We start from the raw sequence: 12,783 nt of genomic DNA on the forward strand, positions 1-12,783 counted from the left end.
TCTGTTCTACAAACATCCGCCTATTTTGTTGAGCTCAATGAAAACGTAGTTATAGTTGAGCAGATAAAATGAAAAATGACATTTTTGTCTCACTATGTGCTTTCAACTTAACGATTTTAGCCCTAATGACAAAAAGGTTGGACACCATATAGCAGACACAGTGGACGGGTTCTGTATGTCTGGGAAACTAGAACATCAAACCTAGTGCAGTTTTTTTTTTTTTTTTTTCACGAAAATACAAGATTTATCATTCCCTTCTTCAATGCAATCTACAGCTGGAAAAGTTGAAGCATTCATGTTTTAGGAGTCCAGACCTTCTGCATTTAATCAGACAAGCAGCAGAAAAACAAACAAAGTCTATGAATGCTTAATAAACCAATAAATATGTAGCAAAACTGACTTCCATTGTATCAGAAGTACCAAAAGGCTTTATACACCGACGACAAAAAGACATGCAGCAACATTTCTCTGCAGCCTAGCGACCTCTACACAGACAAATGGATAGAAATAATAATAACACGCATTCAGGCCAGCCCAGTATAATGTTATTTCAGTGTAAAAGTCAATTATGTTGTTGGCTTTTATATCAGACCTGTGAAATTCTTTGCTTTCTCCATTCCAAAGCTAGTGATGCTCTGTGATAACAATAAACTGCTCCTACAGGCTTCATGGTTGACTGTAAAAGTCACATATTCACTTTTAGTACATAGAAAAACACATTAATGGACAGAAACGAAAAACAAGGCAGAAAACACATCAATATGTTCACTTTTATTTTACGTCCTGGCCTAACAATGCCACTGCCAAGAGCAAGCAGTTAACTGCTAAGCTAGCTAGGTAATTAGCATGCTAGCGCCGAAATGCTAACACAGTAGGACAGCCGTTTCACTCTCAAAACATAGTTACACAAGATAGCTTAGTGAGATAACGAATATTAGAAATTAAATACTATAAATGTGCTTGGAGAACGTTAACAACCCGTAATTAAACGAAAATAATACAGTGGCTCTTTATTGCTTGTGATCTTCTTCATGTATCTGATGGAACTGTTTAGTTCAAACGATACACCCAACCGAGCACTGCCACCTTATGGTGTGATTCGGCATTACATCTCCATTCATTATATTTTCAATCAATTTTAATTCTGTTAAATTATCTATAAAAGAAAACAATGTGAGCACATCTTTGTGTGTGTCAATTTGATCATTTTGTTACACGCTGGATTCATGTTAATGGGTATTTAAAGACAAAACAGAGGACAAAGGCAAACATGGCAGTGTGTTGTAAAACTTACGTCTCATGTCTCTGAAGTAAATGGTCTGTCTGTTGGGGTTGAGCAGCTGGATAACGGAGTCATCGTTGTTCTTCACCCGACAGCTGATGATCGCCGTCTCTCCCTCCACCACAGCCACGTCGTCCGTCACCAGGTTCTGACTCACCACTGCGTGACAGAAAGGTGACAGGAAGGCCTAAATTACGAGGCTCCAGTGAATGCGCCACAAAGAACGCCACGCATTCTTCATTTTGAGTCGGCCATGAAGGCAAAACTTAGCTAACACACGACATTTTTGGGTTTCTTTTGTTGAAAACAAGTCGAGTGTCGGTGAGAGAATTACAGCCCACTGATTCAGTTTTAATGCAGATCAAACACGCCTCCATGATTCCCTCCTTCCTGGTGAACAGAAACGCTTCGGGTCCGGACGAGTCAGCGGGAGCCTTCATCGCTCAGATCGCTGCATTTCCTCGTTGCTCAAACAATATCTGCGCCTGCAGGATGAAGCATTGAGCCGCTCCACCTCCGTGTTGTTAGGATTTGAAAAAGTGCAGCAATAACCTCTCAGACTTCGCTTTGGGCCAACATCTATCGCTGCAGCTGACGGTTAGCCTGTGGTGGCGCTGGCTCGTTTTAAATGATGAGTGGAGAGCAGAGCCGAGCCGGGCAGCCAGCCAGCGGGGGCCGCCGGTGACGAGGGCCCCCCGCCGACAGAACCACGAATCAAGTGACAGAAAACAAACAGGACGTCAAATTATTGGGAAATGAGTTCATTGAGGGGGGGAAAAAAAAACAAACAAAAAAAAAAAAACTGAGGAGGATCTGAAAGGTAAACACACACTGTGTACGTGTCACCATTTCTCCGAGCAGCTTGTCAACATTTAAAAATTAAATACCCAGAAATGACCCGGCTTATGAATTATAAACCAGAGCAGCAGTTAACCAAAGCACATCCAATTACCGGGATCAGACCTGTCTCCGAAACCCGCCGAACACACGCCGCTGATTCATGAGAGCAAATATGTTCCAGAGGAAAGAAGACGAAGAAGAAAAAAACAACAACTCATAATTTAACAAATGAGGGTTTTCTATTAGCATCAGGGGGAGAACTGTGTCACGGCAACATGACAGGGTAAAGAACGGCTTTAATCATTTATGAATGCAGGCGCTACAGGCCAGCAACAACTGACTGCTGGCCTGACACAGATTTCAGATTTCAGAGGCTCATTTCCACCAAACGTCCGGTCCGTCAGGAGGTTAAAACCAGACCAGCGCCCAGCAGCTCCTGGACACCATACAATCCCTCACATCCCTCTGCTTGTGACAAACTCTGAATGTTTCTGTCTTCATCGGGACTTTACATACATTGACTTCCTTTACTTTTTCATTCACTTTTAACAGCTGGAACCATTAGAGCTGTGGCAAAAAAAAAAAAAAAAAAAATCGATTCACGTAAAAACTGCAAATCTATGATGGCAAATTAGGATGGAAAAAATATATATAAAATAAAATTGCAAGAATAAAGTGGAAATAAGATGAGTATAAAGTCATAACATTATGAGAATAAAGTCTTAATACTGTAACTTTACCCCCAACATACTATGACTTCTCATAATTTTATTCTCATATTTTTTTTCCTCTTAGCCTGACCCTAAATCTTATCCAGGATTTATCCAGGTGGCCATAATGTAATGCCTTGTTTTCCAACAGGATTGGATTTAAAACTTTGTATGCGCCGGCAGTTGTTGCCTCTGAAGTGCAGACAGCCGTATACTCTGGGCTGCCTCCAAACCTCGATCTTGGTTCGGCTGAAGTGAACTCTGGTTCTGTTTGAATGCATATGTAAATACCAAGCGGACCAGAGACTGTTCCAAAAGCAGGAAGTGGACTACGACGCAGGGGATTCTGGGTAAATACAACTAAAACAAACATGCTAGCTTAGTGCTAGCGGGAGAAATGGCTCGTGGTCTTTAGCCAAAAACAAATCCTACAACGGCGAAAATCTGACGCCTCCATTTTTGTTTCCGTTTGGGAAGAAGGAAGTAACGCTTAGTGTCTTCTTCAGAGGTTTTTGTGTCGTTTCCTTCAGTGGTTCTTGATGCAGTCCCCCCCCGCCCACACACACACACACAGGGGAGGAGGGGAACAGGTTGCTCAAAGTGTTTAGTTGGTTTGACTCAGAGCAGAGAGAAAGAGAACTACAAGCAGCTGGAGATGGAGTGGATGCTGACGTTTTGTTCCCCAATAAAACCGAGTCTACTGGACCATCAGGAGAGAAAATAGCCCAAAAGTCTTCGAGAACAGAATTAAATTCTGCCGGCAGGTTAGAAAAATCCTGGAAAAACAGGTTTAAATAATCTTCCACCATATTAAACTTTAGTTTATGTTCTATTAAAGTGCCTGGTTCGGTTCAGGCATGAAGCCTATTACAGATCAGATCATTTACACATGTGCAAATGGCTGTTTAATAGAGAAATTACACCACTGTTTTGGCGCAGCTTCACATAGCCATTTTTTGCACCACTGTTTGCTAATAACAAATGAAACTCCTCCTCTCTCCGCCTGCTGGAAGCAGCTCTGACTCTTCCCGAAGCTCATGCCGACGACGGCGGCCGCCGTTAATTGGCCTCCGCCTCCCTCCGCCATGTCAGACGTGTTTATTTTGCACAACAGGAACAATTAAGCCGCTGACAAGGCGGCCTCATTTAAAGTCATCCCCGGCAGACACCTTGCGGCCCCCCGCTGTAACCTTCAGTCGTGCCTTGAAATGCGTTTGGCTGTATGGAAGACATATTATCATAAGCAGATGCCCACGCTGCCGCCCACCGACGCTCAGCTCCGAGAAGCGAGGTCGACTCCTGAATATCAAAGACACGGAGGTTCATTTAGTCGGGGTTCTGTTTGGGCCGCCGAGGCCCGGCGAGGCCCGTTGATCTGAAGCTCATTTGTTAAGCTGTCTGTCCTCATCCGTCAGCATCACAACAGCCAATTTCGCCTTCCCTGCTCATCTTCCCGCCTCCTAATGGCCGGGGATGTTCAGAGCTTCTTCACTTCTGAGGTATGCAGATAAGAAGTTCACGCTCCTCCCTGTGTTGGCCTGTCTTCTCTTTATTTTAATCGTTCATTAAATCAATGGAAATTGATTTTTTTTTTTTTTTTTTTTACATCTGTGAGCGTTGCTAGCGCTCTTATCTCACGAGAATCAGATTTGTCTGATCATAAACATCATATCTGACAACCTTCAGCCTCCACCTGTTTGTGAGAGATGTCGTGTTTATTAGGTGAGTTGCTGCTGCTGTGTGATCTCTTATTAGATTAAATTAAAACTAATCAAAAGCAATATTGGGCCGCAGAGACTGAATTGGCTTGCAATCCCGTCTACTTAACATCAGCGACCTGAGCGGTGTGTGCGGCGTTCCTCTCAGATCATCCGACATCAACATGTTGTAAAACATTGGGTTCTTTTTTTTATGTATCTGTTTAGACTTATGTAAGTATGCATATGTATTTTTGTTTTATAATCGATTTGTCTGAAATAAAAGAAAATCAGCTGATCCTACAGACCAAGTTTTCATTACAAATGTTAAGAAAACACTATTTCACAATTACGGTGTTTCCATTACATAAGAAACGTAATTAAAATAATCACGTAGCAGTTTGTTCGCATGATAATTTATGAAAAAACATGCAGCACCATCCCCCTCCATCTACTTCCTGTCGTCTTCCTCGTGGTTTCTGCCAGTAGTAACATCTGGCTGTTGATCATGTGACTCGTCTGATGCGAAAAAAGTGTTTCTATAGTAGTTTTGCGAAGTAGACCAATATGAATACGGCCACAAATAAAAACCTCATTCTAACACAAAAACGTTCAACTGCAAAAAGATAATTGGCAAAATTATTTTAGAAATGTGAAATTGTGCAATTTTACGGTCAATGGAAACGCAGCTATAAAAGGAGGATTACTGGTTTCTCTTCACTTTTCATGTTTTATTTGGATCTTTTGAGGCAGAAATGTGAAGTTACAGAAAAGTTCTAGCTAGTTTTCAGAATTATTCCATTAAAGATCTGAAAAGTGTGGCATGCACCTGTGTTCAGGCTCTCTGAGTCATAGAATAGTGGTTCCCAAGAAGGGCAGGGCAACAAATCAATTTTATTAATTAAGTGAATTCTTGATTTTTTTTGGAAAGTGTTCTTTTTGGATATAGTTCAGAGTGATCTTAACACGCCCAAGGCGGCCATCTTGATTTTTGTTCTTGTAAATTTATGTCTTTACTCTTCTACCACTCAATCACCTGATTATAACAACAGATTAATAAACATAAACTTTCAGGTGTTGGAGCTCATTTGAACTCGTTCCAGTTATTTTCTCCAACATGAATGTATTTACTGTTTTCCATGTCGGCGTGTGAACAGATTATGATCCTGCAGAGATTATTAATTCCTCTCTGACATTTAAGACACTGTGTGTTGCTCAGCAAGTCGAATACGATCGTTTTCTCCTTTTTTGCTGCACACACACACACACGTTCAAGGCTAAGTGTGTGTTCGTGTTCTGCACACAGAAGTGTGATTGCATGTTTTCTGATTTTTTAAACATTTATTTAATCGATTCGGAGCAATAAAAACAAGATTGAGATTACTTTTATTAAAAAGTATTATAGCAGGCCAGGGGCCACAAATGGCCCCTGGGGTGTACTGTGGACCCCCCAGGATTAGCTTCATGTCACGCGATGAATAATAGCAGCGAATAATTTTTTTCTTTTTTTCTTTTATTTTTTACCACCAACAGGTTAATATTTGTTGTATCTTGTGATCTGCAGGTATACCTGCTTTGTGCCGCACTTTTTCCTTTCCACTAACTTTACAATAACATGCAGCACTCTGTTAGCAACCAGCGTCGTTAGCGATGATCTTTGGAGGCTGAGTTATAACTGTCATGTCAACATGGCTGTAACTTAATATTTTTGTATTAAAAATCCATTTTAATTGGTCCATATGTGAACAGAAATGAAAATAAAAAACCTGTTTTGGATCCAGGTTGGAGGTTTATCTTCTAAAATTAAATTTTTGGGATAAAAAAAACAAAAAAAACCCCCCAAAAAACTAAAAGATAATTTTTAAAAAAATATAAAGGCTTTTTAAAAAAATCTAAAAACGTAGTTTTAGCTACATTTTTACATCTGTAGTGTTACATCTGTACGCTACACCTTAAGAACTTGACCGAGAATCGGTTTTAGGTTTTGTTCCTTTGAGCGGGTCCTGGTACCGTTCTGGACCGGAACCAAGTCCTGCTGGAAAATGGAACCAGCCTCTCCATAAAGCTCATTCAGCAGAAGAAAGCATAGATTTTCAAGTCGTAGTTAATCAAAGTTAATACTGGTGCACTTTTTCCTCCCACTCAACTTTCTATGAATATGAAATAAGTTTGGTTTTGACACGTAATTGTTTTGTTTTCATTCTCCTTAAGCCATATTAATCAAAGGTTCAAGAAATAAACAATTGGATCTTAGTGTGTGATAGAGCTTTATATAAAGACACATCTAGAGAAAATATTGAACTTTTTCAGGAGATTCTCCGTTTCTAACATGGGTGTAGGTTTGGGTATGGACGGTTGTGACGTGTCACGACCAATATTCAAGGGATATAAAATAGTCCCAACCAATTTTTGCCATATTAATAAAAAATAAAAAAATAAATGTATTTTTTAACAAAAACAAAACAAATAAACGAAAATCTACATTGATTAGTTAATATTTCAATATACTACGCAGTGGTAGCATTCATTTTAAAATTCGCTGTTATGAACTATGACAACCCGCTATTGGCTCACAGAACGTGGATCTACGTTCTTTGATTAGCTGCAACAGGCGGAACGGAAGCTTGGTCCATGGTGCTGACAGTGAACGCGTCTCCTTCTGAGTTTGACATTTATTATGAGTCTCCATGTCGCCACCAAAAAAGAAAAGGACGACAGACATTAGAAGTTATTTCGCTAGCTCGGCTGTAAGTACAGTGAGGGGACCCATAAGTTAGATATCTATCACGCAACGCATTTGTTGTAAAGTCCGGTGTTTAGTAAGGTCAGCACTGAATGTGAGGTAGAATAGGTCTGTTAATTATGTAATATTTTTTCACATAGGATGCTCAGACAGCAGAGCAAGCAATTTTATGAATCTTTTTTCCTCTTAAATGCATAATATCTCAACAATTGGATTTTTTTCCTGAAGTGCAAGAAGTCATTTTTTGTTCTTTTCTGCAATTGTGTTTGTTGTATAATCAGTAGATCCAGAGGATATTTCTTTTGATCTCACTTGTAATGTTTGCTGAATTTTGAAAAGGAAAAAGTAAAGTGTTCTTGAACTGACCTGCTGAGTATGACTGTATCTGGTTGTATACACAAGATGTATGATCTGGTTATGGTTGGGGGGAGGGGGTGATAAGCCAATGTGGTGCCCCCCCCCCACTGGTCAAAAATGGTTGGGGGGGGGGGTGTCAGTAAGTTGTAAGGTCCCACCAAAACTTAGACCAAACCTACGCCCTTGGTTTCTAAGCTCCCACCATTCTGCTTGCACTCTACTATTCAGGCCTATTTTGTTACTCTATAAATTTTCAATGTTGCTAAAATCCCTTTAAAGGAATATTTTTCTATTATCTTGAGGCGATGAAGCAGAATGTGAATACAGAATCTCATCGGAGGCCTTGACATCTCAGTTAACAGCCCGCTCCGCCCAGCTGCTGAGAAAAACAGACTAAATTGTTCTGATTTCCTAAAAATGCTTCAGACCGATCTGCATGTCGTTTTGTTTTTTTTAAGGAGTCGCAGGAAGATAAAGGTTACGATGGAGGCCGGCGAGTCTGCTGCTGAATGATTGTGCACACGGTGTAATAACACGTTACAAGCTCATGTCGTGCATTTTTATTCAGATCAGTGAATATTTGACAGTAAAACTGCGGCTTTAAAACGAGCCCGAAGCGTCGCCTGCAGTGCCGAACTCAACCATCAGATGGAAGTTGCGGAAAAAACCATCATAAACTTGTCCTTTTCTCACTTCCAATCCGGTATCTGAGGATCAACCGATCCAGAAAAATCAGCTGAATTGTCTTCAAGCATTGTTGATTTGTTTTGGATATTTAAAATGTCTCCCACTTGCAGTGGTCAAATGTTCTCTAGCATTTAAAGTTTATTGATCTTTGAGAATGTGTTCTTGAATTTTTATTATGTCGGTACCATGATATCATTTGAAAGTGCTCTCAAAACGACAATATTATTGTTTATCACGATAACTTCTGGGACAATTTATCATGGCAGCTGCCTGTGCACGTTTATTTCATTCATGCATTGCAGTTGGAGGCAGCAAAAAAATAAAATAAATCAGTCTGTGTGCCACAAATGGGCCCCGCGCCACACTTTGGACACCCCGTCCTAAACTAGGAAAGTAGTTTTTTAAAATATTTCAGTAACTCATATTTTTTCTGACATTGTGAGTGTAGAGAAGCAGCAGCTGAAACGTTCGGCCATCTTTCATCGATTCAAAGAGGAAAGATTTATGTTAGCTGTTCCACTGAGCTGATTTTAATTACAGTAAATCTGTCATCAATTCCTTCTAAATTATAAGGTGCAAGCGATGATGATGATGATGATGATGATGATGATGATGATGCAGGCTTCATCCTCCACCTTATAATTTAGAGCCGGAGCAATAAGAAAACTGATGTTGTTCATTTTTTAGGTTATATTTTCAGATTTTTACTTCTTCAGCTGCATTTTCAGACTCATTTTCCTGCTCTTTTGGTTTCTAAAAGCCTCTTCATATCGAGAGCACTTAAAACTTGTGTTTATATTACGATCCGCACAAAGGAAGCTCACCAAGGTCGGCAATAAAGTCTTAGAAAAAGGTTCTAGTCATGGAGACGCAGCAACAAAACCAAACGTATCAAATGACGCTGAATTGTTTCTATTGTGGACGGAAACCTTTAGCTGGAATTTAAAGCTGCAGGCATCTGAATGTCAGGAGGAATTTCAATCATTTCTATTGGAGTGCAAGACTCTGATTTATCTGTTGTAAAAAAAAAAAAAAGCTTCACACATTAACCCCATAATAGCACAAAATAAAACCAAAAAACAGGCAAAAAATATATAAATAAGGACATTAAAGTCAAGTTTACACACCTTTCAAATCCATTCATTAGATTCCTAAAAGTATTGTGTATTATGTATCAAATGTACATAAAATATTCTGTACTTTAAGGAAATAAGATCTATATTGCTTAGTGTTGAGGTAATTTTGATACTTTCAGGGAGAACTGGTTGGAAACGAAGAATAAATATGCAAATTTTGTACACTTTCATACCAAAATAAAAACTGAAACAAATGTTTGCCTACCAATAAAATCAGTTTTTGGTTCATTTAAGTTTGTTTTTAAATGAATATTCAGGAGATTCTGTGGTTTAAGTGGGATCCTAAAAGAGATTTTTAATCTACCTGGTTGACTAAACGTTACATTGATAAAGCCTATTTGTAGGTTCTGATTTCTTTGAGAAACCGAATTTTGGATTTTCTCTCAATTTTAGCCAGAATAATTAAAACTGAGTGAATTAAGCATTTTTTAATGATTAAACTGCCTCAGTGAAAAGATTTAGACCATTTTAAGTAATTTACTCATCTAAGATATTACTTTACAAAAAATGTATTTGCAATAAAGAGTAGCATGAGTAGATTAGCTTCATCAGGACGCTTTATGTTTGACCTGAACCCGTTTCATTGTGTTTTCTAACAGTCGAAACATTTTTGGGGCCAAAAAAAGACAAAAAACACGCAAACATCGTCCAACCCAAAGAACAAAAACATTCAGTTCATTGCAGTTTTATGTTTTCAGGCTTGATGTTTATTTTGCGATTATTATTTAAAAAGTGAATGATACCATGGTGGTAGCTAATGTAGCTACTATGGTAGCAGTGTTAGGTTAGCTACCACAGTGGTGGCTAACCTAACACTGTGGTGGATTAGCTCCTTTAAACAAATGCTCTACTGATTATCTGTCAGAGTTGATGTGCAGGCCACCTTTTTCTTCTTCTTCAGTGAACCAAAAGACACCAAACTCTGCAGCACAGCTACATGTTATGGCTATCGTAGTCAGGATAGCATAACTGAACTACTTCCCTCGACTTCCCTATGCTATGCTAGTCATCGACAGCATGTTTTGTGCCTCATGCTGAAATGTGTCAATAGAAATCATTTTTCATGTGTAATAGCTTTTAGTTTGTATTATGCACTGTTGTTTTAAGATATGATCATGCTAGGTCAGTGCTCTTAGGGCCCCCTAGTGGTGTGGAGGCACTAAGCAGTGGTTTGAGACGCATGCGCCTTGGGCCGGCTCTGTTCCCCAACTAAAACAGCCTCTCCCTCCCTTCCTGCATCCTCCTCCATCCTCTTTCTGCTCCCAGCAGGGTGAGGGGAGGCATCGCCCAGAAATCAAAAGAAATGGAGAAGTAAACAGAGGAGTGGCGGGGGAGCCGGCGGTCAGGGATGGATGGAAGGCGGCTCTGCGCCGGAGTCACTAATGATCAGGAAAATGGAGAGTCATGTGGGAGCCGGGTGGGGGCACATGGAGCTGGTGTACAACAGACTGGAGATCGCTAGGAGTGGTGGGCGGACGCGCCGCGCGTGTTCTGGGAGTCGCGTGCGCCGACGCGTGTTTCTGCTGCGCGGCGGCGCAACGTGATTAATGCGTCAGAGAGGCAGCTGTGGTCCGGACTCACTCGTTTGGAAATGTGTTTCAGGAGGAAGACGGAGAGGAGGGAGGGGGTGTAGCTTCATCTTGTGGCAGATGAACAAAGAAAAGAAAAAAAAAGCCTCTACTGGAGTCAGAGGAAGAAAGGAAATCCCAGTGAATTCCTCTTCCTCCCATCAGCACCTGCTCTGTTCATACAAAATATGATTCATGCTTAGGTTAGAGCTCACACAGAGCAAGACATTGTTAACTAGGATTTAGGGATGGAGGTGGAGAGGGAGGAGAGTCGATTTCCTATCTGAACCGTTTCACATATGTTAGCATATGTTAGCATGTGTTAGCACTGCTGCCTTGCTCCAAGAAGGTCATGAGTTTGAACCCCAGTCTGGGATCTTCCTCCATGTTTGGGTTCTCTCCAGTTGCTCTGGCTTCCTCCCATAGACCAAAAACATTTTTAAAAAGCTACAGTTTGTATATGCATCATATTAAAAATATGTTCTTCACATGTTTTTTAAATGTGTCACCATGCTGTTGACAGTTTGCTGTGAGACAGATAATCTGTGAAAAGATCCATCTCCTCCCTGAGCTGCTGTTGCCGTCTGCAGAAATGTGCCGCTCCGACCAAAAACAACAAATATGTAAAAACAATATATTCTTTATAAATATTACATACTGCAGGTTAGTCTATAAGTCACATTTTAAACGTTTCTTTAAGGGAACCTCTGGTTGAATAAACTACTCTGCATACCAGGCCCAGCTTCCCAAGCTGCATTTTGTTTTTAATACTTTAGATGTTGTACAAATAGATCCACAACCAATAATGGAAATAAAAGTGAAAGGTTGCTTGTTTTAAACCAATACTTTCACTAATGGTGTGATTATTAAAGTATCAAAAAGGAAATAAAACATTAGTTTTATTTCCTTTTTGTCCCCTCAGCAGTTATCTGGACAAAGACTTCTCAGCAAATTGAACAAGTTCGCTGAGTGTTGCTGCCAGTAATGTTTCATAGTGGACCGCCATGCTGGCGGAGTGCGCTCAAAAAGCTGCGATTTGTACAAACCCTGCCAGCCTCCATCCTCTCTGGCAGATTATGAAATCTGAAATGAGTCCAAACCTTATTAACAGCATAATTAAACCTGGAGCTCCAAGTATTATCGAAGTGGCCCACATATGATATCAGAGACACAGAAGCAATTTGAGTTGCCCAATTTTTCTTAATCATTTGGAATTATCAATAATATGAATCTCGACTGACTGAATCCAAGCAGCTGATATTTCTGGGTGCGTTCGGCTCCAAACACCTGCAGAACGGATAATTCAGAAATCCTTCCAGCGTGACTGTCAATAATTCTGATGAGAACCAGATCTAATGAAAAACAGAGAGTAGACTCAGACGGCATGTTGAATTTGAAATCAGAAGCCGTGTCTGACTCAAATTTCACATTTTTCTGAGAATAAACTAAAAGCTTTCTGATTCCTGGTGAGTCGTTCATGAACGATCCACTAAAATGAACGAACTGAATCAACCGATTCATTCATTGTTCAGTTCAGATGAGGTCAACGACGGTCGGGTGAAACTTCTTCGTTCCGTGACTCATAAAATGATTCACTGACCAACTGTTTCCATTGACCATACACCTGCACAAATTGGAAGAACGAAAATAAATGAGTGATTTCAAAACGCATCACGCTTTTTCACTAAAAACGTGAAATTTGTGTGTTTCACAAAACAGCAACAGTAAGACTTTTTTCACGTTCATGTGATGAATAACCGGAT

At 40.1% G+C, this 12,783-nt stretch overlaps 1 protein-coding gene across 4 annotated transcripts in view; it reads right to left on the reverse strand.

Moving 5' to 3' along the window:
• The window catches only part of cadm1a (cell adhesion molecule 1a), a 396,597-nt gene that overhangs the window by 102,116 nt on the left and 281,698 nt on the right, over positions 1-12,783 (reverse strand). For all 4 annotated transcript variants that reach the window (XM_028031634.1, XM_028031635.1, XM_028031636.1 and 1 more), the window contains exon 3: positions 1,295-1,441. In XM_028031634.1, coding sequence (XP_027887435.1) covers positions 1,295-1,441 — 147 coding nt within the window. The remainder of the gene's footprint in view (positions 1-1,294; positions 1,442-12,783) is intronic.

Source organism: Xiphophorus couchianus, chromosome 11 (assembly GCF_001444195.1).
Source record: "Xiphophorus couchianus chromosome 11, X_couchianus-1.0, whole genome shotgun sequence".
NCBI lineage: Eukaryota > Metazoa > Chordata > Actinopteri > Cyprinodontiformes > Poeciliidae > Xiphophorus > Xiphophorus couchianus.